Source organism: Schistosoma mansoni, chromosome 6 (assembly GCF_000237925.1).
Source record: "Schistosoma mansoni strain Puerto Rico chromosome 6, complete genome".
NCBI lineage: Eukaryota > Metazoa > Platyhelminthes > Trematoda > Strigeidida > Schistosomatidae > Schistosoma > Schistosoma mansoni.
In genome coordinates, this window is record NC_031500.1 from 5,016,991 (window position 1) to 5,042,022 (window position 25,032).

Sequence of the window (25,032 nt, forward strand, 5' to 3'; positions counted from 1 at the left end):
ACGGCCTAACTTTAGACTCAAAGGTTCACTGTCAAAAGATTGAAAACCATCAAACGTAAAAGCTAGCCTAGGGTTTTCCTTTTGTACATCGTATGGCTGAAGGCCAGACGTTACCATAAATCTAAATGAAAAAAAGTCTATATGTGAACACCCTTATGAAGAGACTACGATCACAAAGACACAGTTTTCGAAACAGTCAAAAAATTCACCCAACTACTATTGTTATGAATTGTCTATGAAGGTTTGTTTTAAATATCCCCTGGTGCTGCGTTTTCGTATGAGATAACGTTTTATCGCTGGCAGTATAATGGCGACAGCTGTAGCAGTTAAACAGAATATTGGAAATGTAAACATCGGCTTTATTTTAATCTCTTTGACAGTGGTCAAAAATGTTTCCTAACGAGCTAGGAGTCGAAATCCAGTCCCTAGTTTTTATAAAAAAGCTGTTTGCTGTTGCAGTATCTTATGTTTTGTATTTCAGGGATATTTTTCCTGAATCCGCCTTCCATGACAAACAACTAGAAGGTAAAAAACAATATTAACGTACAAAATTTCAGGGATCGAGCTAAAGATTTTGAAGGAAAGCTCTATGTTACCTGCTTCTTCTAAAATAGTTTATTGGCTTAAGGGTTGTTTCGATGCTATTGACCGTCATTTTGTAGGTCTTTTCAACACTACAATAAGAGTTTGTATAGCTTAAATCAGCGACCATTGCGCTTTATTCTGCCGACAAAGATTTACATCCCAGCGAATTTTGTGAATATAACATCATTGAATCGTATTGTTTCAGACTTTCTTATGGTCAAGAGAAGCTGTCACTTGATTTGAAAACTGAAAACAAGAGAGAATCCAGCACTTTATGCGAGATCTCAGACTTCTCTGAAATTGAAGCTCGGAAAGCTACTTTGAGTCTACTCAAAAATATTCAAACTGCTGGAGAAAGACTATCTAAATTACCATCAGAACTAATGATAACGATGAAGCTGCAGTATTACGACGAAGGTAATCAGGTCTATTAAGTAAATTTCGTAGGCTATCAAGGTGAATATTTCAAATCTTGCTGACATCTTTTATTTTAAATCACTGCCAAGACTTACTCATTTTTAAAACTCTGAGTGGGTCTTTAAACTCACTAGTCTGAAAGTCGCAAATTGAAAATGATGAAAGAATACCGTTTTTGGCTTCACAGACGTTAATAAACCTGGTCCAATAATGAAATGACGTATTCTAGAACAGAATTTCTACTGAAAGTTTCAACCTTAAGTACATAAAAAAAACTAAAAGTCTATTTTTATTTTCTATTGAGGATACCACGGATATTCTAGTTTTGCAACTAGCAACCAGTAGTATCTTCTATAATCGTTCGTTCCCAGTCGAATAGAAACCAGAAGTCAGACGAGGAGAGGTAGGAAAGATATATTTGATACGTTACCAATATATCGAGGAACCTTTACTATAAGCTGGCTAATGAACGTAGGAGCTGTGTCCCACGCCGTGTTGCAACGTGATCTGGTGCGGATGCATGACCGAAAGCCTTCAGCTAAACAAGTCCACTTAAACAACGTGGTCAGCATCCAATGTCGAACACTTAATGAGCTATTGATTTTGGGGAATTATTTACAGCTACAGATCACTCCCCCCCTAGTGAGGTAGTGATGCCCCTAAGACGTGACCAGCCAGAAGTTTAAACCCAACGAGTTTGTCGTTGATAAACACTCTTCTGATAGCTTGCTTCGTTTAGCAGCGTCTGGTCGTCTTTCCTTAAACTAAAGGACCAAAATGTACAACGTAGCAATAAAGAAATAAAGTACAATGTAAATTTCGGTTCCTTGCGAAACTTCGTCGTTCTTTTCCAGCCGTCCTGGAAAAGAGGAAAAATAAAACGTGTGAGTGCATGTCGAAAATACACTCGTACTTGCGTAAGGACACAAGATGAGCGGAAAAAAAAAGTAAACCAATACACTTACAAACAGCGTAAAAGCGATCGGAAAAAAATGGTTTTTTTTTATGTGTAAAAAAAATATATATACCCTCAAAAAAATGTTTTGTTTTTTTGTTTTGTTTTTTATATAAATAAACAAAATGAGCATATTAAAAAAAATTTTAAATAATAAACTATGAAAAGGTAATTCAAGATAAAGCTTATGTCCTACGTGCAATATTCGTTAAGATGTTCTGGAAATCTTACTCGTCTTCCAGAACGCGTTGTTTTAGGTTTATCTATCGACGTTGACGAAGTATCAAGTTGTGTGTCGGCTGTCGTGTAGGGTACTACGAGTGTAGGAGCCGTGTCGTTTGCTTGTACCGAAGGAAATTCGACGTAGCTAGGGTTTCCTTCTAAGTACGCTGCTTTGAGTCGATCGATACTGATGCTATCGTTCGTACCGTTCTTATCGACTACATAGTACTTAGGTTCGCGTTGAAGAACTTTGAAGGGTCCTTTGTAAGCTGATTCGAGGGGTCGTCGATGTGAGTCTCGACGAACGAAGACGTGCGTACTATGTCGTAATTCGGGTTGAACGAAAACATCAGTTGATTGAGGTCGAGTGTGAGCAGGTTTAACTGAACGCATAGCGTTTGAAAGCCTACTCATGTAAGAGTTTAGATCCATGTTCAATGAAGAAGCTGAAGGATCCACGAATTCTCCTGGGAGTCGGAGTGTCGTTCCGTAAACGAGTTGAGATGCCGTGTATCCAATGTCAGCTTTCACTGCATTGCGGATACCTAGCAAGATGAGTGGAAGAGCGTCTGTCCACTGTGAAACGTTTGAAGCTGATAATGAAGCTTTTAGTTGTCGATGAAAACGTTCTACCAACCCGTTTGCTTGTGGGTGGTAGGCAGTCGTTCGGAAGCGCGTGATTCCTAATAGTGTGGTCAGACAACGGAAAAGTCCAGATTCGAACTGGCGTCCGCGGTCTGTAGTGATCGTGGAAGGGCAGCCGAAATTTGCTACCCATCGTTCGACGAAAGCGCGGGCCACGGTTTCAGCAGTAATGTCCTTAATCGGTACTGCTTCTGGCCATCGAGTAAGACGGTCTACGCATGTTAGGAGATGTGAGTATCCGTTCGAGTCGGGTAAGGGTCCTACCAAATCTAGATGGACGTGGTCGAAACGAGCGTCAGGGGTTTTGAAAGAGCCTAAGGGACATTTGTTGTGTCTTATGACTTTAGATTTCTGACAGCTTACACAGGAGCGTGCCCACTCCCTCACGTCTTTATTCATGCCAGGCTAGCAAAAGCGTTCGGCTATAAGTTTGACTGTTGCACGAGCACTTGGATGAGAAAGATTGTGCAACGTATTGAAGACGTTGCGTCGATAATGTTTTGGTACTATTGGACGATCCCTACCTGTAGATGTGTCGCAAAGTAAGGTTTCCTTACCTGTTCCCATCTGCTTAATACTTAGTTTAAGAGTTGTCGAGGATAACTCATGCTGAAGATCAATGTCTTCTTTTTGAAGCTGAGCGAGTTTAAGAAGGTCGATTCCTTGGAAACTGTTCAAGGAACTTATTCGAGACAAGGCGTCTGCGACTACATTGTTTGCTCCAGAAATGTGTTGTATGTCTGAAGTAAACTGCGAAATGTAGTCGAGTTGTCGAGACTCTCGCGGTGAGTACTTGTCTGAAGATGAACTTAAGGAGAAGGTAAGAGGTTTGTGATCGGTAAAAAGCGTGAATTCTCTTCCTTCGATGGAATGTTGGAAATGCCATACAGCACAATACATAGCTAGGAGTTCCCTACCGATCGTGCTGTACCTAGATTCCGCGTCTAACAACCGTCTGGAGAAAAATCCTAAAGGTTGCCACGAGTTGTTAACCCATTGTTGTAAGACTCCTCCGATTGCTGAGTCGGATGCGTCTACTGCGATACTAATGGGCGTTTGAGTGTCCTGATGAGCAAGCAGGGTTGCTTTAGCGATGTGTTCCTTAACTGTGGAGAATGCTTTACGGGCTGTGTCGTCTAAACTAATTGATTTTGCATTTCCACGAAGCTGATCGGTTAACGGTTTCATAAGGGATGCGCATTTGGGTATGAACCGTCTATAGAAACTTACAAGTCCGTTAAAAGTTCGTAACTGCTTGATCGTGGTCGGTTCTGGGTAATCCAGAATGGCCGCCACCTTGCTTCTAAGGGGTCGGATGCCTTGGGCATCAATAGTGTGTCCTAAGAAGTCTAAGGAGTTGGTTCCGATTTGGCATTTCTAAATGTTTACAGTAATGCCATGCCTTTGGAGTCGATCGAAAACAATGTCCAGATGCTTGAGATGTGATTCTCTGTCCGGACTTGCTATGAGACAGTCATCAACATACGCATGTACGAAGTTGAGACCTCGGAAGACGTCGTCTATAAACCTTTGGAAGGTTTGAGCCGCGTTTCTTAAGCCAAAAGGCATTCGCAAGAATTCGTAAAGACCGAAAGGAGTGATGATGGCGGTCTTAGGAATGTCGTCAGGTGCCATCGGTATTTGGTTATAAGCCTTAACTAAGTCGATTTTTGAAAAGACAGTTGTACCTTTCGAAGTAGCTGTCAAATCGTGAATATGAGGCAACGGGTAACGATCGGGAATGGTTTTTGCATTCAGACGCCGATAATCACCAGTTGGCCGCCAATCATTGCTGTCCTTTTTAGGGACCATGTGCAATGGAGATGACCATGGGCTATTCGACGGTCGAATTATCCCTAAGTCTATCATATGGTCGAATTGTTTTTAGCTAACCTAAGTTTTTCGGGAGCGAGTCGACGGGCTTTCGAGAATACAGGTGGTCCTGTAGTCGAGATGTGATGTGTAACATTGCTGGTTACACAAGGCAATTTCGATTGTGATTGGTATATCCTGGGGTATTTGTCGAGTACTGATTGGTACAAGGGGTCTATGGTGTGCTTAATCGTGACTAGGGATAACCTGCAACCAGAACAAGGAGTTACACAAACAGATAACTTAGTGTTTCCATCTATTAACCTTCGTGAGCGTGTGTCGATGAGTAGATTGTGGTATTGTAACAGGTCTATGCCAATGATTGGCATAGAGACATCTGCAACAACGAAGATCATGTGGATGGGTTTGCGTAAACCCACGTTAAGGTAGACGTACCATTTACCGTAAGTAGCGATCGGCTTTCCGTTTGCCGCCTGTAAACTTAGAACAGACTCGTGAAGTCTGTCGTCGGGATTTGCTGGAAGAACGCTAACTTCTGCGCCAGTGTCGACGAGGTAGCGAACTTTCGTAGTCACATCCGTGACATATAAGAGGCGGCTGTGTTCGCCGGCTACGGTTGCCGTTAATGCGTGCCGGCTGGGAAGTTTCCCGAAATCTTATTCGTGTCAGTCGATTTTGAAGTCGGATAATTGCAGGGTTTCCTGCAATTTCTGGAAGACTTACCGTACTGGTTATGATACCAGCACCAGTCGGGATTATCTGTCTCTCGTGGTCGAGAGGCTGATCGTCTACGTGAGACACTTCTACGCGGGGTTTTTGACCGACTACGGTCATTACGAATTATAAGATATCGTGTAAGCGTGTGACATAGTTCGGCTATGTCAGTCGGGGTCGATTGGGGTTTTTCCTTGACGGAAAAAACCTCGGCCTTAGAAGATTCAGTGATTTCTTAGATTCGGTCGGCAGATGCCGCTAGGTCATCTATGGCGTTGTTTTGAAATGAAACAAGCACTGCCTGCACCTGATGAGGAAGTTTAGACAAGAAAAATTGTCTGAATAGGCCATCATCGAAAGTTCGTTGGCCGATAACCTCTCTCATTCTTAGCAACATGTCTGTCGCAGAACCCTGTTGCAAGTCGATGTTATGGAAGAGTTGGTCTAACCGTTGTCGGTCAGTTAGGTCTCCACGTTTTAGAATCGAACATTTGAGATTTTCGTAAGGTTCGGGAACATCACTAGTAAACATACTAGGTGTTACGTACCTGTTAAACTCGCGCGGTAACGCCTTAACTACCGCGAGGAATCGTGTGCGCGAGTCCGTGATTCCGTGCATGCAAAAATCAGCTTCTGCGTAGCAGAACCAGGACTCGATATTGTCGGGCCAAAATGGCGCTAACTGAATCGAAATAGGGGGAATACACTTTAACTTAAAAACCTTAGGTGAGTGTTCCGTCATAGTAATATAGATAACGAAAAATGTCTAATTAAAATATATCCGGGAAAAAAATTCTCGCGAAAAAACAGTATATCACAATATATAAAATTCAAATAAAGAATAACAATGAATAATAATATTCCAAAATGGAACAGGCTCACAGTATATTGGCTTGGTGTACCAGATCACGTCGGTCTCACCACTGAGGATACCACGGATATTCTAGTTTTGCAACTAGCAACCAGTAGTATCTTCTATAATCGTTCGTTCCCAGTCGAATAGAAACCAGAAGTCAGACGAGGAGAGGTAGGAAAGATATATTTGATACGTTACCAATATATCGAGGAACCTTTACTATAAGCTGGCTAATGAACGTAGGAGCTGTGTCCCACGCCGTGTTGCAACGTGATCTGGTGCGGATGCATGACCGAAAGCCTTCAGCTAAACAAGTCCACTTAAACAACGTGGTCAGCATCCAATGTCGAACACTTAATGAGCTATTGATTTTGGGGAATTATTTACAGCTACACTATCAAAATAAATACACTGATTAAAACTAATGAGTAAAAAGATGACAAATTAATTGGGCTTTGTGAATTACGTCTTGAAATCCTTGGTTTGAGAAACAAATAAATGCTAAATAGATGTGAAGATATCCTCATCAGCTTTTGCTAATTCACAGTAGTTGTTTCCATCATATCACTGAAAACGTAATAATTTTCTAACAAATGTGCACACGATAATCCGCTGAAGTCAATGCAAAAGCAAAAGTGGGAACAAAATGTTTTGAAAGGAGTTGTTCTTGGTTCATCTTCAGTTGTAGCAATGAATATTTAATCGAAAATCTGAGGAAAGACTTGTGAATATTATATCATACTACTCGCACTTTTCTTAGAAATTTCTTACTGCTTATGTCACATTATGACCGGAATATCACGCTACATGCCTGCAACACACAAAAGCATTTATTATCTTTACATCTGTGCTGTGCAGTTTCAAAGGCGGTTGTGGGTGCAGTCATGGCATAACGACATATGTAGTGTCAAATTGGTTTAAAACTGAGTTGGTAGCACGAGGCGTAATCATTTCACTAATGTGCTTTAAGAACGTGTTGATTGGATTTGATTTTTACATTTATGCTTAATAATGTGAGTAAAATATCTAAAATTTAGACTATTATCTTAATGAGTATATTTCTTATTTAACCCATTGTTTTCTATTTATTTTGAAACGATGTGTTCAAAAGTTATGTACTGATTAGTTTTAGAAAAATTCATGCTGTCAGTGCATGTGATATCGGCAGCAACAATGACAGGAGTGAATTTCTTTTAAAGGAGATGGCTGTTATACTATTAGTGTAAAGACTGATAGTATTTTGCATGTAGGATACCAAAAAAATAAAGCCTTTTGATGATCACGATATATTTGATGGAATGAAAAGGGACCAGACCATTAAAAAGCAATGATCAGGTTTTTTACCTTTCTGACAAAAAACCGTCTTGAAAAAAACGTTTCCAAGATTCAGGTATATTTAAGTACTTAGTGTCAATTACTAAATTCCATCACTTACATTTCACAAATCACGAAAAGAGGGAACGAGATATGATGCAGTAAGTTATTCGGTAGCACATATATCAAGCTGTGCGCCTCCATTTGCATTACCCTATTCGAAGTAAGGTAACAGCTCCAGCAAAAGACTCAAGTTTGCAAATATTATTAACCATATTTCTATGGAGCTTGAGTTTCACGCAACAATGAATTATTTCTAGATTCTACTACTCCAATATTTGGTTTTTGATTTGTATAGGCTTTGTTTATGAGCTTTAGTACACTTGTTGATGAATTTAAGTATTATATTCCAAAAGGCTATTAGTATTTCCTTAGATATGGTTGATGAGATGAAATAAATCTTTAGCTTATATAGATACGTCTTCATGAATAAAAGAGCTTATGAGACTAACCCTATCCTGATGAGGTTGAGCACAATTTTTTGAAAATGAAACTGAAAACGGTGTATTTGCTTATTTCATATCATTTTTGACTTATTAAAGTCACCCTCTAGTGGTTATATATTTATCTAAATCCATTTTATCAATTCAACCAAAACATTTGTCTGTTGGAGTTAATGATTAAAATTCATTTTAAAGCAACTAATATCTCTGTTTAGTTTTCTTCTGCAGGCAAATGAACTAAATGTTACATGTTTGTGTGTGCACAGTGAAACACCACGTAACCTTAGGCCATTGTTTGTAAAGCTGTTATGATGTAACCAGTGATTAGTAAAAAAGTAGACAATTTTTAAAAAAAACTGATTGTAAGTTGAAGTAAAAAAATTAAACCTAAAATCTTAATTACATGAAAATAAGAGTGGCCAATTGCCAAAACTGACTTTAATCATAAAAAACATTAACCGTCATTTTTGTTCGAAAAATCTTCCTAAACTATTTACCTGGTTACAAGTAGTCAATGAAAGATGAAGAAAAGAATTTCAAATAGTTTTGTAAAACTTTCGAAAATAGAATCAGATTCTCATTGTACGAAAGCAGTAAGCATTCATAAGATGAGTTTTGATTGTGGATCTAAATTCACTTGGTTGAGCGATGTATTTTAGTAAGTTTAAATTTCTAGTTCTAAACGACATGTTTATCTGTTTGTAAAGTAATAAATAAGTAAACAGTGAGCAAAGTAAATACTTGAACCATAAAATTAATTAATAATACACATGCAATCTACGCTTTAATTTTAGTTACACCCGAGAGTTACGTTCCTCCTGGATTCAAGCGTGCAGATAATGTCAGTTTCAACTTTGAAGAAGATAACATTAATATTCGGCTCGGTAATGTGAAAACTGTATGTTAGCATATTTTACTGAACTAATATTACCTTACCAGGCTCATCACAGGTACGTGTTATTTTATAAAGAGAAGTTGTCGTAGCATCAAAATGCATATACAGACTAGCCGACGACTATTATCCGGATCTGTGAAATCTACTAAATCAACACAAGAAGATGAGAGCATCCATGAACTTTCGGTTAGCTTTAGAATTTTACTCAGTATTCGTATTATGAGTTAAGCAAGCCAATGGAACTTTGTCTTATTCATAACAAAATTTAAGTTTCTTTTGTTATATACGTTCAAATTTAGTTTGTAATTTGAAGAATCTTGGTTAGGAACTAACTACTAAGAGTATTTTGTTGGCATTTAGCTGTTAAAATAATTTAGAAATTTATTGTTACCACTGAAGTTTTGAATCACAGCTGTTTATTTATGTAGACCATAATCAGTTTATTTAATTCAAGATAATCGGAAAATCTAATGAACTACATAGTTTACTGTGCAGTTGTCAGATGATATCATACTTAATATAAGTAGATAATAGAGCGATAACATGATACAGTAGACTCAATCAGTTATTCCTACACAAACTTATATATTCTACTTCAAATGATGTGTACATTTTACACGTTTAAATGAACTGTTCAGTTTTAAAATCTATGACAATAACTTGGATCCTTTGAATGATTAAATAGAAATTATTGGAATAGAAATATAATTTGATAAAACTCATTGGTTCAAAATAAAGACTTTGAAAAAAAACAATGAAAATTATGATAGCTTGTAGATAAACAAATGCAAACAAATTAACAGCACAAGTGTATGACCAGATTTTAAAATAATTACCTGAAAAGTTAGTAACAAATTGTGTCGACGTATATATCATTTAAAAATTGGTAAACTAGTGTATACCGTGCGGATATTTTAATCTGCAAGAACTCAAATCATTGACGTTTGATTTTAATGCTACTTCTGATTCATGCCCATTTACAGGTAAACTGTACAAACTGGGCCTTAATTTTTATATTGTTCAGCCAAATGTATGGAATTTGTTGGTTTCACCTCATACTGGCTAGAATAGTTGTCATTTTAAAGTAATAAAAAGGTGTGAATCGAGTTCATTGGTCTAAAAGTAACCAGGAAAGGACATCAAAAGAATCCTATTTTTGAATTGGTCGAGTGGCATTAAACTGACGATACAAGTTATCAAACGTTTTGTAAAGAATTTGTAGGTATGATTACCAAGGTTTGACTCGATAATTTCGAATAAACTGAGCATTGGGTAGATTGTTATAAAAAATTAATGTATTTGTAATATCCAAATGAGTAGAAAAATTAAATTTTCTGATGTTTTGTGACTCAGTGAAAGCCACTTCCTTATAGAATAAATAAAATCAGAAAATTTAGTTTTTCTACTCATCGGGATATTACAAATATATTAATTTATTTATTTTGTAAAGAAATTTTTAAGAACAACTAAATTCAAAGTTGTTAATCTATTCAAAGAATAAGGACTGGGACGGTTGTGTTTTTTATGAAATGCGAAAAAACCTCGAAATGTTGCTTAAAACAGTCTACCAACTTCTGAAGAAAAATACACTGTACAAATAAACTGTATCTTAGTATATATTTCCCTTGTTTTGACAGTTAGGTTCACTGAACGCAAGTAAAGTGAATGAAAACGATGATCTCAGTTTATCCTTTCAACAACAAACACTTGTATCTGATGAAAATGAATCGGAAAGTTACGAAGCTCGCTGCCCATGTGGTGTAAATAAGGTAAGTGAACAATAATGGAACTAAAAGTCAAAAATTACAACAAACTTCTGGCTGAAGTAACACACCAAAGACGTTTTATCCACTCCGATGGAATTTTAACGTAAACACAGTTATCGACCAACGTCACTATTCTTGTATAAATCCAGAAAGTCAGTACGTGATTACTTATACCCAATTTTGTTTTTATGAATAACAAAATATTTATCATTCCAAATCTAATTAGAGTTTTAACAACCGAGAAGTGTTAATTGACCTCTTGTTTCCAAAAACATTTGTCACTATGAAACTCATTTCATCGTTTCATGATATCTTTATTATTTATATTGTTGACCCGTTCTTCTCTGGTTTTATTTTTCTCTTCAATTATCCTTACTGTGATCTACTCAAGTCCACAAATTGTTGTTACTCTTTCTAAAACTACGTCTGAAACCGCAATTATTTGGTAAATAGGTGCCATTATATCTGGAGCACATATCTGGACCCTGATCATGCTTTTGAGCGATTACACATCGTCTGTGAATTGCAGGACACAGAAAAATTGCAACAGGAAATCCCTAGAGAGGTCGGTTAGAAGATCAATGTGTCAGTTATGTATTTATGAAAGAATAAGATTGACACAGAGTGACAGTAAAAGGTGTCCATCACGTGCCAGCTTACCATATCCATCGAACCATAAAAGTAACATTGGCATCTTTTAACGACCTCAAACGAAATGTTAAGAAAAAAGTTAGCACAATTCAGTCTTCTTAACTTATCTCTGATTGGAGTCTGCAAGACCACCGGATTCTATGGCTAAAAGACTTAAGCGACACGACTATAATTTATTTTTAGGGGTTCAGTTGAATTCAGTTTTTATCTTCCACTAAGCATTGGATTGTGATAGCAGTTTATATTTCTCATCTCTAGATTTCACTCACTATTTTCAAACCAAATTTCTTTATTTTTTCCACTACTAACCTTAATGATCCAATCATTTCTCCTATATTAATGCAAATCGTAGTAATTTGGACTGATTTATATTTATTTCAGGTTTTAAGTTGTATATGGCTGAATTGACGAATATCTAGGAGGATCATATTATTTTACGTTCATACTTTTATATTGCTAATTTGTCAGTAGTAATATTTCTGAACACTTCGAAGTGTGTATCCACTAACTTTGCTTTAATAGAATCCAAGTTACATTTCTTCCCTCGTATATTTTGTTTCAGTAGTCTAAGTGTCATACAAAAAACTTCAGGTGATCTACATATACTTAAAGGTATAACCGTCACTCTAACTGGTTACGCGTAATAACTAGGTGTTTTTTCTGACCAAAATTGGTTTTATTTAAGCGAGAGGTTGAAATATTACTTGGCTATCTCTTGTGATGTGATAAACTTCGATTATTTGAAATAAGCATTGTGTCTGACTTTTCTTCATATTACTGAGGAAACAACTACTTAAGTTGTAAATAAATTTTCACCGTATTACTAAATGTACAATTGATGAATAATACTGATCAAAACTTATTCGCAATTTTATAGCTTGGGTTGCATCATGTACAGTCTTCTAGTTCAAAAACTGATCAGTTTAGCATAAAAATAATAATTTAAGTAATCTACTACCAATTTTTTTCAAGTAATTTATTCAGATTAAGTTGCCATTAGAAACAATAATTGACGGCACTGTGTTGTAACATTTCGAAGTGCATGCTGAAACATTCTGCAAATTCACATAAAATACAGGTTTGTGGATTTAATTTTATACAAAAATTAACTGAAAACGAAAATAATGAGAGTTGTTCCACTAAATATAACAATTGTTCAAAACCTAGAAATGCACAAAAATTGAATGAAATTTTTTCATACCGCTAATCTATCAGATTAAAAACTATTTCTACAGTGCTTTTATTTACATCAATCAAAGAAAAAGTTCTAGGGATCGGTATTGGTTGTTTGAGAGAAAATTCTAAAATGAACTCGTCAACATTATGACTTCATTTAATTTTGGTGAATCCTTTTCCCCTTTTACGTAGTAGAAACTTCTGTTTAGGTTAAAAAGCATCTATGTAACTTCTTTTTATTATGAAATTTTTAAAGTTATGTTACTCATTGAATATTTCTTTTTTATCATATAAAGTTCATAAGATTGTCACATTTCAAAGAGAATTTTAAAACCATACGAAATTTGAGAAGACACTTGAGTCCCAAAATAGTCATTATTTTTGTTACCTCTACTTTTCAAGCAGGTGGATTATGAAGCTAAAAGATTGGTTTCGCTTAGATTTTGCATATACGCTAGTAAATAAGATATATATTAATACCATTTTTCAAATCTATCTAGGTATTTTGAAACTAAAGCGTACTTAGTCTAAAATATTGTTTCTTTTGAATCGAGAATTGTTCTGTTCATATTCATTGGATTACTACTTGCACGCTTGGTATTGCCATTTTGTTTTTGATTTGTTTCAATAGTACAAACAAATAGATTTAGATCGTTTTGGTCTCAATAAGATAAGTACATATTGTAATTCATACTGAATTGGACTTCATTGAGTTCGATAACCCAAAGAGTGAACAGTTGAATCAGGCTTTCTTATGGAAGTTTATTTCTATAAATAGCAGCAAAGTGCAATTGCTTTTTGATTTTTGTGATTTGGTATTTCTAAAGATTAATAATTACGTCAACCGATAAATGGTAACTTGACTCACAGAATAATTTTACCACTGCAATAGTTGACTAGTATATTCGATTTGTATGAGATAGAAATGTGACTGATTATAGAAGTTTCCTGACTGATGGAAATAATTAGAAATGTATAGTAATAGGTTTTATCGTAAAACAGTAAGTGATTTTACACTTAAGCAAATTTTATTGTAAAGGGTTCATAATAAATGGTGAAAATTAAAACATTATTTAATTTATACGAATGTTCGTCAATATTAGGACGAATAGCTTGAAAACGACTTCATGTTTACCGTAGATTAGGATTGTTACCATAGTTTTTTACTTACAGTACATTAAGGAGAAATTTTAGTGCTTAACTGTAGTGCTGTTTGATTAACTGTGTAATTTACTAAATGAATATTGGACGGCAATAACTTCAGTTTTCCTAAGTGGTCAAGATACATGTATATAACTTATTTGGTTATATTTTGTTCTGTTATAATACTTTAAAACGAAAGTTCTATAAACAAAAAAGGTTTTGATTTCTTTAGGACGATGGTGTGATGATTTTATGTGATGGATGTGACAAATGGCAACATGCTGTTTGCTTTCGAATTCTGCAAGAAGGAGACGTTCCTACATCACATGTTTGTGAGATCTGCGCTAAATTGAAGGTAATACCTATTTATTCTTTTTAAATGAGTGAAACCATTTTTATTCGTTTTGCAAACGTTTGTTGATACGATTAGTATTTTTATGACACAGTCTGCACTCAGTAAGAAAGTGGTAGGCTTGAACAAATAAACGTGCCCATATAGTTTGTCTTGAATTACAACTCACTTGACTCTTTTGAGTGAAAAGAAGCAAATTTTGAGTTTTTCTGCACTTAAAAAGCCTTTATGGCTAACTAGTTTATGTCTAAAATGTACAGAGTACAAGGTCTACTTCAGGAAACCTTATGTCTATAAAAGCATTACGTGAATGTTCATCTAACTAATATATATTCATTTTTTATTCAGTTCAGTTTAAAATATCCAATTATGAAAAAGAATTCTAACCGTCTCTTCTCCACATTATCTGAAAGTGTTAAACCACCGCATTCAATTTTTAAGATGTAGCTTTCAGTGTGAAAATTTAGTACCGGAATTGTAAATTCAGGTGTAAAATAAATGATAAGTTAAACATTTTACAAACATAGCGTAACGTAAAATTCTAAGAGCTTTTTATTAGCAGAGGAAAGCTATAAAAAGTTATAAGTTTGTGAAGATGGTGATGTTTGAAATAAATTAATAGATGTTTCGAAAATGCAGCTAATAAATGTTCTTCAATTTCTACAAAAATCAATTATACTGAAAAATGTTTTGCTTGCAGTGGAATTATGTATGTGCATTTTATTTTATCCAGGACTCGCTGATATTCAAATAGTGACTCGAACCCGGTACATTAGCTTCAAAAGGCAAACGCGTTATACACTGAGCTACTGAGTCCAGTTGGCATTCAGTTGTTCAACGTGCATTATATTTATATCCTTATTAGAAAGGGTTCGAATTTTCCTGTTGTTGAATTCAAATGCTCTCTAATAAAGATATAAGTATAACTAAGATAAAAAATCGAGGAGATTTTTACTTCAGTATGGTCATTTATTTCGTGCATACTTTAATGCACTGACTATAATTTTACTCTCTGCTCATACTGAAAAATACCTCTATTACACTGAACATGATCGTGCAGAAATACGTTTATTGAAATAAAAAATATATTACAGAACATACTACTTGATATTTACTTATCATCTTATGTTTGTTGTTTATATATACTTCGAACTTAAGCTAAACACCATTAACAACCTTATTATTAATAAATCATACATGAATTAGTTAAAACAAATCTAACTTACAGTTTAACATAGTGTTTCAAAATTATTCATACTTGAATTTATGTGCATGAGTTACCAATTGTTTGTATTTGAAATCACTGTAAAATAAAACTAGTTCATTGTCGATTGGAGAATATTTGACAATCGTCAAAGGTATATATTTTAGGACTTTAAAAATTATTAATCGACCACCCATAAATCCCTTATATTAGTGATTTCTATGATTTTAAACGTGTGTAATTAAAATCTCTATTTTCCATATGTATATGATAAAAATAGTATAGTTTAAGTTATTTTAACTTTGGAATTATTTTTGTTGAATCATTTAGCCTGAACTTCTTCGAACTGGCGGAACTACAGATGAAACTATTCAAAATTTGAGTGTTGAAGCTAGAAAGGTAGTTTGTTAAACTGATTAGTGTGTTTTTAGTTGGTTATTTTCAAAGTGGCCTAGTAAAAAGCTTTGGTTAGAATGATCATTTAATTTAACAGTAAATCTATAAAAACTAAACCTGTTACTTGCAAAAGCTAACAATAATAATTAGAAAATCAACTGAGGTGTAAAAGTTTATTTATTTAATACCAATCTTTTATACAAGGGAATTAGTTTAGTAATTCCTTAACAACACCAATATTCAGTTACAAGAGTGTAATTTATCATTGGATTTTATCGCATTAAAATCCATCATCAAATAAGGACAAATAAAAATTCTCTTTCGTTATCGGCAGTCGTATTCTTACAATATAGCTGACTCTTTATTAAGTGACAAATTTTGTTTTTTGTTCTTAAGAAGTATTTATTCATCTTTGATAACGATTTGAAAAGTTTGTTCATTTAATTTCCCTGGAACGTTTCAAATGATATATCGCATAATTGTAACACTTTAAAATGATCGACATCAATATCCAAAATGTTTTACTGAAATCGGATGTTTTGTAGAAAAATACTGGTCTTTCATAAATTCTCAAACTAATGATCTAGCTTTCCTGAAAAACGCTGGGGATAAATTTTAGAAAGAACATTAACTAACTTAGACCTCTTATTTTGAAGCTTCTCAGTGACACAATGGATAGGTAGTTGGATTTGCAAGTGAATAGAATTTATCAGTTTTCATCCTCACAACAGATATACCTAAGACTATAAAAGTTCATATTTTTATTTTTCGATTAATAGAGCAATATTCAGTGTTGTATATCCATTTGAAATGAGTTTTAATATATCGATTGTAATATCCTCTATTCTCTGTCTAAACACAGATATCTTGTTATTACTCAAATGTAGTATTTATAATAATATTTAGTCTTCATTTTATAAAAATACCAGTTCGATCAATATAGATTTGATTTATCTTCGGGAAACACATAGATGAATGTTAGAGAATGTGAAATTTCCTGGATTAGAACTACGTGAAAGTAGATTAAAACGTGCATTATATCAAAGAATTGATTATTCTCTTAAATTTCAGTAAGAAACAATTGACATATTTATGAACGTCATTTTGAGTGGATTGAGGTAAATCTATATTCAAGCTAAATAATAAATGTCGATAGGTATCCTAATTTCCTCTGAAAAGAAATATTGGGACTGTTAAAATCAGTCAACTGAAGATTTGACAGCCTTAGCCAGAAAACTATATTTTTCTGTAATCAACTAAAACACTAATTCGAAAACTTTGGATGCAAATTTTATTAATCCTATCATTCGTTTATAGCCATTGAGTTCCCCTTTAAAAGGCATTTAAACGAACTATTAATTAGACAAGTAAAATCTATTGGATGAGGAACATTTTGTTGGTATAAGAACCACAAAATTTATTATTGATCAGACTAAGTTTTACGAAATTGATTTGTAAACATTTGTTTTTACCTTTATTTCATTATTCACTGAACTTTAAACTTAACTCTCATTGGTTATAATATGGATTCAATCATACCGTTTACGAGAAAGCAGAAAAACATCACACATTCTTTACTTTTAATCCAAAATCCATTTTAACTATGAATGGGATTTAGTATTAGTATCTTGAATAGATTAAATTTGCTAACTTTATTAGAGAGCAATCTTATATTTATCTACAAAATTTTAAAAAGTGAATAGATCTAACATCCTAATAAATAGTTTGAATGTTTTGTTTTATATTTTAGGTACGATGTAAGGTATACGCTATAAAATAATGGACATTTAGTATTCTCTATTCTGAAGTAAATACACGTTACTGAGTAATTAATTGTGTTGATTAGAGTTAAAGATAGCAGTCAGTTAGTAGTGAGTGGTTAGGGTAATGTAGAAAAATTAAGTTATTCTAACTTTTACAACTATATTGTAGATGAAAAAAGGATACTTATTAATTTTTCTTTTAATGAGCATTTGTTTATGAATATGAAAGGAATTCGATGAAGTTAAATAAACTGTCCTCTTTTTGGCAAACCTAAAAAATACTTCAAAATTACAAACTGCATTTATGACAAGCTCAGTTTTACTGGTGAAATGTGGACTTCTATTTAACGTTTTATAAAGTGTATCAGTATCCAGCGGTACAATTTTTCATCTCTTACAACAAGACATATCTGAGCTTAATTCTGTGTAGATTTGTTTGACATCTTGTTTGAGACTTATAAAGAGATACATAACTAGAAATAAAGTTTTTCACAGGTTTTTAAGTGCTAAAATCACTTACAAATAACTTAAGTAAATTGATAAGATAATGGTAAGTGCCGATTTATTTCCATAAATATGTAAAGTTTGAGCAAAAACCGTAAGTAATTTTAAAATGTTTCCAGGCTACTTGCCTCTTTCGACGTGTATTAGCACTGTGTCTCAACGAAGATTCAGTCTCACCCGCTTTCATAGCTAGAAGTCTTGGAATAGAGTATACCGTGGCTCGTGGATTATTTAATCGTTTAATCAAGGAGCAAGTTATTAAAGGAGCAGGACCACGAAGGTAAGATGTTTTTTTAAAGATAAGCCCATATAAAAAAAACCAAAGGTTGAGATTTTTTCGGAGTTTTGATGACACTTGAAAATATCCCCTACATTGCTCATCAACTACGTAACATATTAGGAGTATCCATAAAATCTGATAAGTAAATGTATAATTTTTCCACTAAAAATTTGATCGGATTTGTTATTAAATTATTATTTCTCTCACCCTATCTGACCTATATTTATTCTAATCATTGATCTCACGAGTTCATTTGACGTATAAGCTTAATCAAGTTAACATTACATATTTTATTCCACATGTCATACTTTTAGACAATGTATTTTGTCTAAGACCAGGCCAGTTTTTGGATTATTATTTTCAATATAATTGAGGAATTTGAAGAGAATTTATTGAGAAGAATATTCTCCGTTCATATATTAGTCTTTTAATATGATGGGACATTTAAAATGTATGATTTCTAAAAAAAAGGCTATGGTATGCTGTAATACGAAATTTTGGAATTACATTTTTATTTATTACCATAATCATGAGGCCTGTTCTTCCTTCTAGAATATCATCACTATATATCAGCAGCTACCAGTTCAAAATTATAAAAACCTAGTGAAATTAAGTAGTCAGGGAATTGGATTACTAAGTAAACCACACAGAAGCTTCAAATACGGATATGTCAAAACAGTTCTTGAGTTAAACAGTAATAATAACCGTAGTTGATTAATATTTATTCGCTTTATTTCAGAGGTGAAAAGCTTGTTGAGAAAGAATATCTAGAAAATATTGTGTGTCCACGTTTCTTCTCTCACAATAGTTTGCATGATAAAACATCAATGGTAAGTAATACTTGGATAAATGAACATTTCGGGAGTCAATTTTGTAATAAGATAGACAATACATAGTGTTTTGAAATGAAATAACACAACAATATGTATTGTTTGGGTGTTTTAATACTTAATATAAAACTTCCATTACAATCATTTAATCAAGATGTACTAGATAACTTTTATCTAATTTAGAATTTCTCAAAGCTACGCAACCGGAATTCCAGATTGGAATGAAACGGGTGACCAGCGTTCGGTGATTTTCAGTGGTTGTCTAGCCTATGTCAATCTTTACTGGAACACATCTTCAAATCAAACAAATCCGAGTAATTATCGAATACTTCCATTCGGTCATTTGGTTTTCGTTAAAATCATATAAACTTAATTCTGAATAATAAAAAAGGAATATTTTCACAAATTTAGGTTTCTCCTCAAATGTTAACCGCTCAAAAACCTACTACAATTCGACGAACACCCGGGGTGAGTGTGCTTTGAGTATGCCATTTTAATTTTTAGACACCAACTGAAAATAGTTCTAATATCTGAAATATATTACTACAATTAAAACGTATATGAATACAAAACTAGCAACTAGTATGATCTTTTAGAAATGTGTCTACTTAAAAAAACTGTGTGATGAACTGAGAGCGTTCAATTGTAAAAGGAAAATATTTATGTTACTTCAGTTCACCGACAGATCACGAAATTGAATTTGCCAGAAAGTGTTCGACAGGTAAAATATATGCACAAGCTGTAAAGAAAACTACTGACACCTCTGGATTTTAATAATCAAGAATTTAGCTGCGAATTTGTACAAGTAATTTAAGGTTTCGCCACTTTCTTCATACGTAATAAAATCTTAAATAGCAATTGTTTTACATTGTTGCAAAGTACTTTATTAGATTATGTGTACTTTAAAATTAAGAATTTAGCATAGCATAATTAACAGTTTTCAGTATGTCTTAGAGTACAACGTATCGTTTAAATACTACAATTGTAATTTTGAAAACGTAAGTATTTATTATGTTTGAAGATCTAGTTATTTCTGTAAATTTTACTACTCAGAAAATCAGAATAAACTGACTAGCTTAAAGAACATTGGAGATTTACACACCAAAAGAAGATGTGTCGGATTGTGAGTATGAACTACAACAAAACCTAGATCTACTGAGCAAACGTTTCTTTAATGTAGTTGTCAGTTTACCATGTTAAACCAAATTCAACCTCTGTCAGTAATGGAATTTTAACGTCTACTAAATCCAGATTATACTTGATGGTGACAGCCATCCACGCTTTTCATATTTGAGGACATTTTGTTGTCGTTGGCAGTACGTGTTAAACAGCTTGTTGTTTCAGTCAGTGATGCGAGGATCAAAGCTGTGTGATGGTTTTAATCGGTAACGCCAACCAGGTTACAAGAATATTCGGTCGATGTGCCATGATTATGACTAAACCTCTTTCTTATCCGGTTACCCGTCATCGTCAATCACTTAAGATATCTTTCCGATACAGCGAAATTATTAGCGCTACAAATTTTGTGCACGTTTTTTAGAATATCATTAAACGCATGGCCATTTTTGTATTTTTTTAACAAATTTTTTTCATCCCATTTCCCAATTTTGTAAATTCCGTTTCGTCCAATCAAACGGCTAGTTTTAAGTTAGCTATAATTTAAATTTGGCATAAAATGTCAGTACTTGTCGACGAAGCACATTTTCTTCACATTATGGACGGTAGTAGCGTACAAAGTACAAGGTCTGTTGTTTCTCACGTTGCCACAGAAACGGATAAGGTATTTTTGAATACATTGTATCTCGTAGCGTTCCAATCACTTGAAGCGTTAAAGAGCACCATCAGAACTTACGAAAGAGCTACATTCTGCCATTATGCGGTGAGAGATTCACATTTTCACAGAGATCGGAAGCCGTATTTTAAATTTGTATGTTGGAAAAATATCCGTAGAACACCTGATAATTCTCATTTTGACGCTTGATAAATAAATGTAGGGCTTTATTTATTACATTGAAATTAAAAGTCAGTATACCTAAATATTAATTTACACAGTTGACCTTATTCGTCTTAAGTAGTATAATTGAGATAGAAATTTATTTCGTCAGACTCAGGCTTGTTCATTTACACTTAATGCAACCAATATTTCAAATGCTTACCAAAAATAGTTATTTTTGTAACGTTTAGCTATTTCGGGCTTGACATTGAAAGAATAATATTCACATATGACGGAAAATGTACATACCGTTTAACATATGCTTAACAAAGATAACCGATGATTAGAAAAAATAATTCCAGACTTTCTAAATAAGTAGCGTTTGAAATGTCATTTACAAATGACATTAAAAAATTCAGATTATGATTTGGTCAAGCTGCTCACTTACAAAACGTTTGCTGTTGACATTACATGCATTCACTGATAGGAGTGTATCAGGGTAGTGAAATGGAGTTGGTGTCTTTTTTTTCGAAGTTCAAATTTTTATCAAAACTCGAATGGAACAGTCAGACATAATTATTTATTCTAAATAAAATTCAAATGTAAAAATGCGAATTCTCACATCCAATCAAGCACTTTATGCTATTCCGATTTGAACTAATTAGATTACAAAGATGCACATTTTACAGCCAATTAAAAAGTTATCACAGGTGACAAAATGTTTGTTTATTACCACTTGAGCACACATTTTCAAAAACAAGTTCACCAATTCGTAAAATTTTTAATCACACCCTATAATTTCTAGTAAATGGGCGGTAGTAAATCACAATGGCCGTGCAATTAATGTCAACCACATAAAATACCTCTCGGTGTTCCGCTGGACACCTTTGAACTCAAAACCCCAGAAACAGACAGGCCAGTTTCCGGTACTCCTTCTTTATTGCCTAAAAGGTGGATAAATCTAAAGCACAAATGAGTCACGTGTTTGCAGTTGGGCCCTAACACCAGATCCTACAAATCTGCTCAAAAGAGATGTGTTAGCGGCTTGATTTGAAAAGACACGGTTGCTGGGGATCGAAGTTGCTCTTAGCTGGTAAGCTTGACGCACCCAAAATTCTTAGCCAACTGGCACTTACTGAACCAAATTTCCTTTCTTTAGCAAAATTTGACTAGCTATCTATGTAGGATGTGTGCTACGATATTCCGTAGTAAGTACTTTTTGACCCTACGCTGAACAATCATCTTTGTGCCATGATATCGAGTGGATTGCTTCTCCATAGATCTGTTTCATTGAGGCCCAAGAGCGGGTATCGAAACGCGTCCGTATTTTCCTGCCTAGTGAAGTTCTGGTGGAGAGACCCCGTTAACTTTCCGAGGATTTTGTGTAAAACGATAGATGAGCAGGGACCTCTCTGAAATCTCTTTAGTGGTCCTTACATTTGATTTTTGTGGAGCATTTTCAAATGTGCCAAAAAAGCGTTCGATTTAGCCATTAGATTGGGGATGGAATGCAGGTGTTCGGATATGATTGATTTAGTTTTGCCGACAAAACTCTGAGGAGATAATAGATGTAAACTGTGTTCCATGGTAGCTAACTACTATTTTTGAAAACCCGAAAAGAATGATTGGTTGACATAGTTATCTGACTGTACAGCTTGCAGTTGAATGTTTCATGAGAAAAATTTCTGACCACTTGCTGTATTTAATAACTATCGAAACGTAAGTTTGTCCGTAAAGTAAACCAGGGAAGTCCGATTGTATACGCTGCCACAATGACTGTGGTGTTGGCCATGACTGCAGCGCGGTTTTTTTTGCTAATGTGCATTTAATATACGGATGGGATAGATGCTCCAGTTGGGTGTCTAAACGTGGCCATTACACATAACTTCGCGCTCGCGCCTTCCTCCGATTTATTCCAGGATGTCCTGCGTGCAACTGTTCAGGCACTGCTGGTTGCAGCTTCTTTGGGATTATGACAGGTTCAGCAAACAGAAAGCAGTCATCAATGATTGAGAGAGATTGTCTGCGCTGATAAAATCGCCAAAGCTTTCTAGAGATTATCTCAAAGGGCTAATCTTCTAGGTGGGACTTTTTGATTTCTTGTAGAACTGAGTCTCGAGGAGTCTCTTCTCTGAATTCATCTGAGGACACAGAAGTGTTTCAAATGGTATCTACGACTACATTCCGTACTTCGTGTTCTAGTGTTATGGAGGTAGTGATCATGTCCTCTGTCCCAGTGTGTTGAACTTCAATCGGTCGAGGGAGAGCGTCGGCTCGACCGACAGTACTTGTTGACTGATACTTGAGAATGAAGTCATAGCTCAGAAGCATTTTCGCTCAGTGTTCTGACCTGCTAGCCGTACAGAAAAGTATTTCTTTCTTGAAACCGAAAATTTAAATTTGTGGTCTGTCAGTAAAGCAAACTCAGCCGTAGTGCATTTTCTGGAATCGTTTAATACCGAAAATTATTGAAGGGGCTTTCCTTTCCATCTGGCTACAGTTCTGCTCGGCTGATGTGAGTAATCTAGCAGCATGAGCAATCGCCTTCTCTGATTTATCTGGAAACACATAAGACATCAGTGTCCCGACTCCATGACTAGAGGGATCAGATGCAGCAACAATTCTCAAGCTGAGATTGAAGTTTCCTAAGAGAAGTTTCGAGTTGAGCATGGATATGAATTTTTCGAAAGACGCTTGAAATTCTGCTGACCATCGCCAAAGTTTGTCTTCTGAAAGTAATTTATCCAGGAAACCTCTCACTCGACGCATTTCAAGGAGAAATTAATAATAATTAACTAGTGCCAGAAAGAATCTTATTGAAGGGACATCAGTCAGTGCAGGGATCTTTTGAATGGTTTCTATGTTGGCTGGGTCTGGTCGACTACCGTTCTTATTGAAGACAAGACAAAGGGATTTTATCGAATGCATGAACAAGATATCCTTTCCTCCAGGTAGTTGAAAACCATACTCCAACACGCGGCTAAGAATTTGACTCAGTCGATCGGAAACTTCGCTGTCAGTTGAACCCATAACAATAACATCTGGATAAGCTGCTGTTCCGCGTATACTCGTTAACATCGCATCCATTATTTGCGGTATTGATGCAAAATGGCACGGAGATATATTGAAATATGCTTCGGTGAGTGTTTATGGTTAGAAGCTCTCTATCATCATCATTTACTTCAACTTGCAGATAAACATAAGAAGTCTATTTTTGCGAAACATATTCCACCACTAAGCTTAACGAATAAGCCTTCAGGAGTTAAAATGGATACTGATATACATCCAGTGCAGCGTTTAAACCGGTTGAAAAGTCGATACATATGAGTATAGTTTTGTTGGCCTTCTTATTTCCTAAGACAGGCGAGGCCCATGCAGAGTAGTTGACTGGTTGGATTACACCAGATTGTCGGAAACGACAAAGTTCTTGATCAACTAAGGTACAGGACGTTTTTGAAGAAAGTTATGTTTAGCATGTGGTTTTACTGGTAAATGAACTTTCATACTGCAGTGACTAAGGTTATTTCGAAAAACCAGAGCAAATTTTCTCCTTAGCTTTTCTAGCAACCATTCACCTACTTTTTTTTTCAAGTATCAGAGTGTTCATTGATGATGAAAATCATTATTCATGTATTCGGTCATTTATTTTTAGAAACGCGCTCACGATGCATCAAAGTCTACATCAGAAAAGGAATACGATGAGGTACGTCTAAAATTCTGTCAACGTAGCTAGTTATAAAGCAAGGTATATTGAGTCGCCTATGACAGCGGATCTTCTTATTTCGTAAATTCAAAATGCTCAGGTTACCCAAACAGATCTTTCATACTAATCAAATTCACTAAACGTTCTTACGTTGACTTTTCTTGACATAAGCAGTCTCGAATTCCACAGCTGTGAATACTTAGTGGACAACTGTTTCATGTTATTACCTTTTGAAACTCTACATCCACTAAACTATGAATATCATTTAGTAATTAGGATTTTTTGGACAGATTAAATTTATGATTGAATCAGACAGTTATAAAAAGATAAAACCAATTTCTTGGTGAAGGGCTGGAAGAAGCAATATCGCTTTTCCTTTTCCGTACTATCTG

General features: G+C 34.7%; 1 protein-coding gene across 1 annotated transcript; it reads left to right on the forward strand.

The window, feature by feature from the left end:
* Positions 1 to 307: 307 nt before the first annotated feature.
* Smp_169930 (hypothetical protein) lies at positions 308 to 24,670 on the forward strand (the record flags this gene model as incomplete). The annotated part of the gene is made up of 13 exons (XM_018798028.1): positions 308 to 346; positions 381 to 525; positions 558 to 662; positions 736 to 1,002; positions 8,839 to 8,942; positions 9,048 to 9,125; positions 10,577 to 10,708; positions 13,908 to 14,030; positions 15,562 to 15,630; positions 18,014 to 18,174; positions 18,914 to 19,004; positions 19,416 to 19,472; positions 24,590 to 24,670. 13 exons carry the CDS (start codon positions 308 to 310, stop codon positions 24,668 to 24,670), a joined length of 1,452 nt encoding a protein of 483 aa, XP_018653011.1.
* Positions 24,671 to 25,032: the final 362 nt, after the last annotated feature.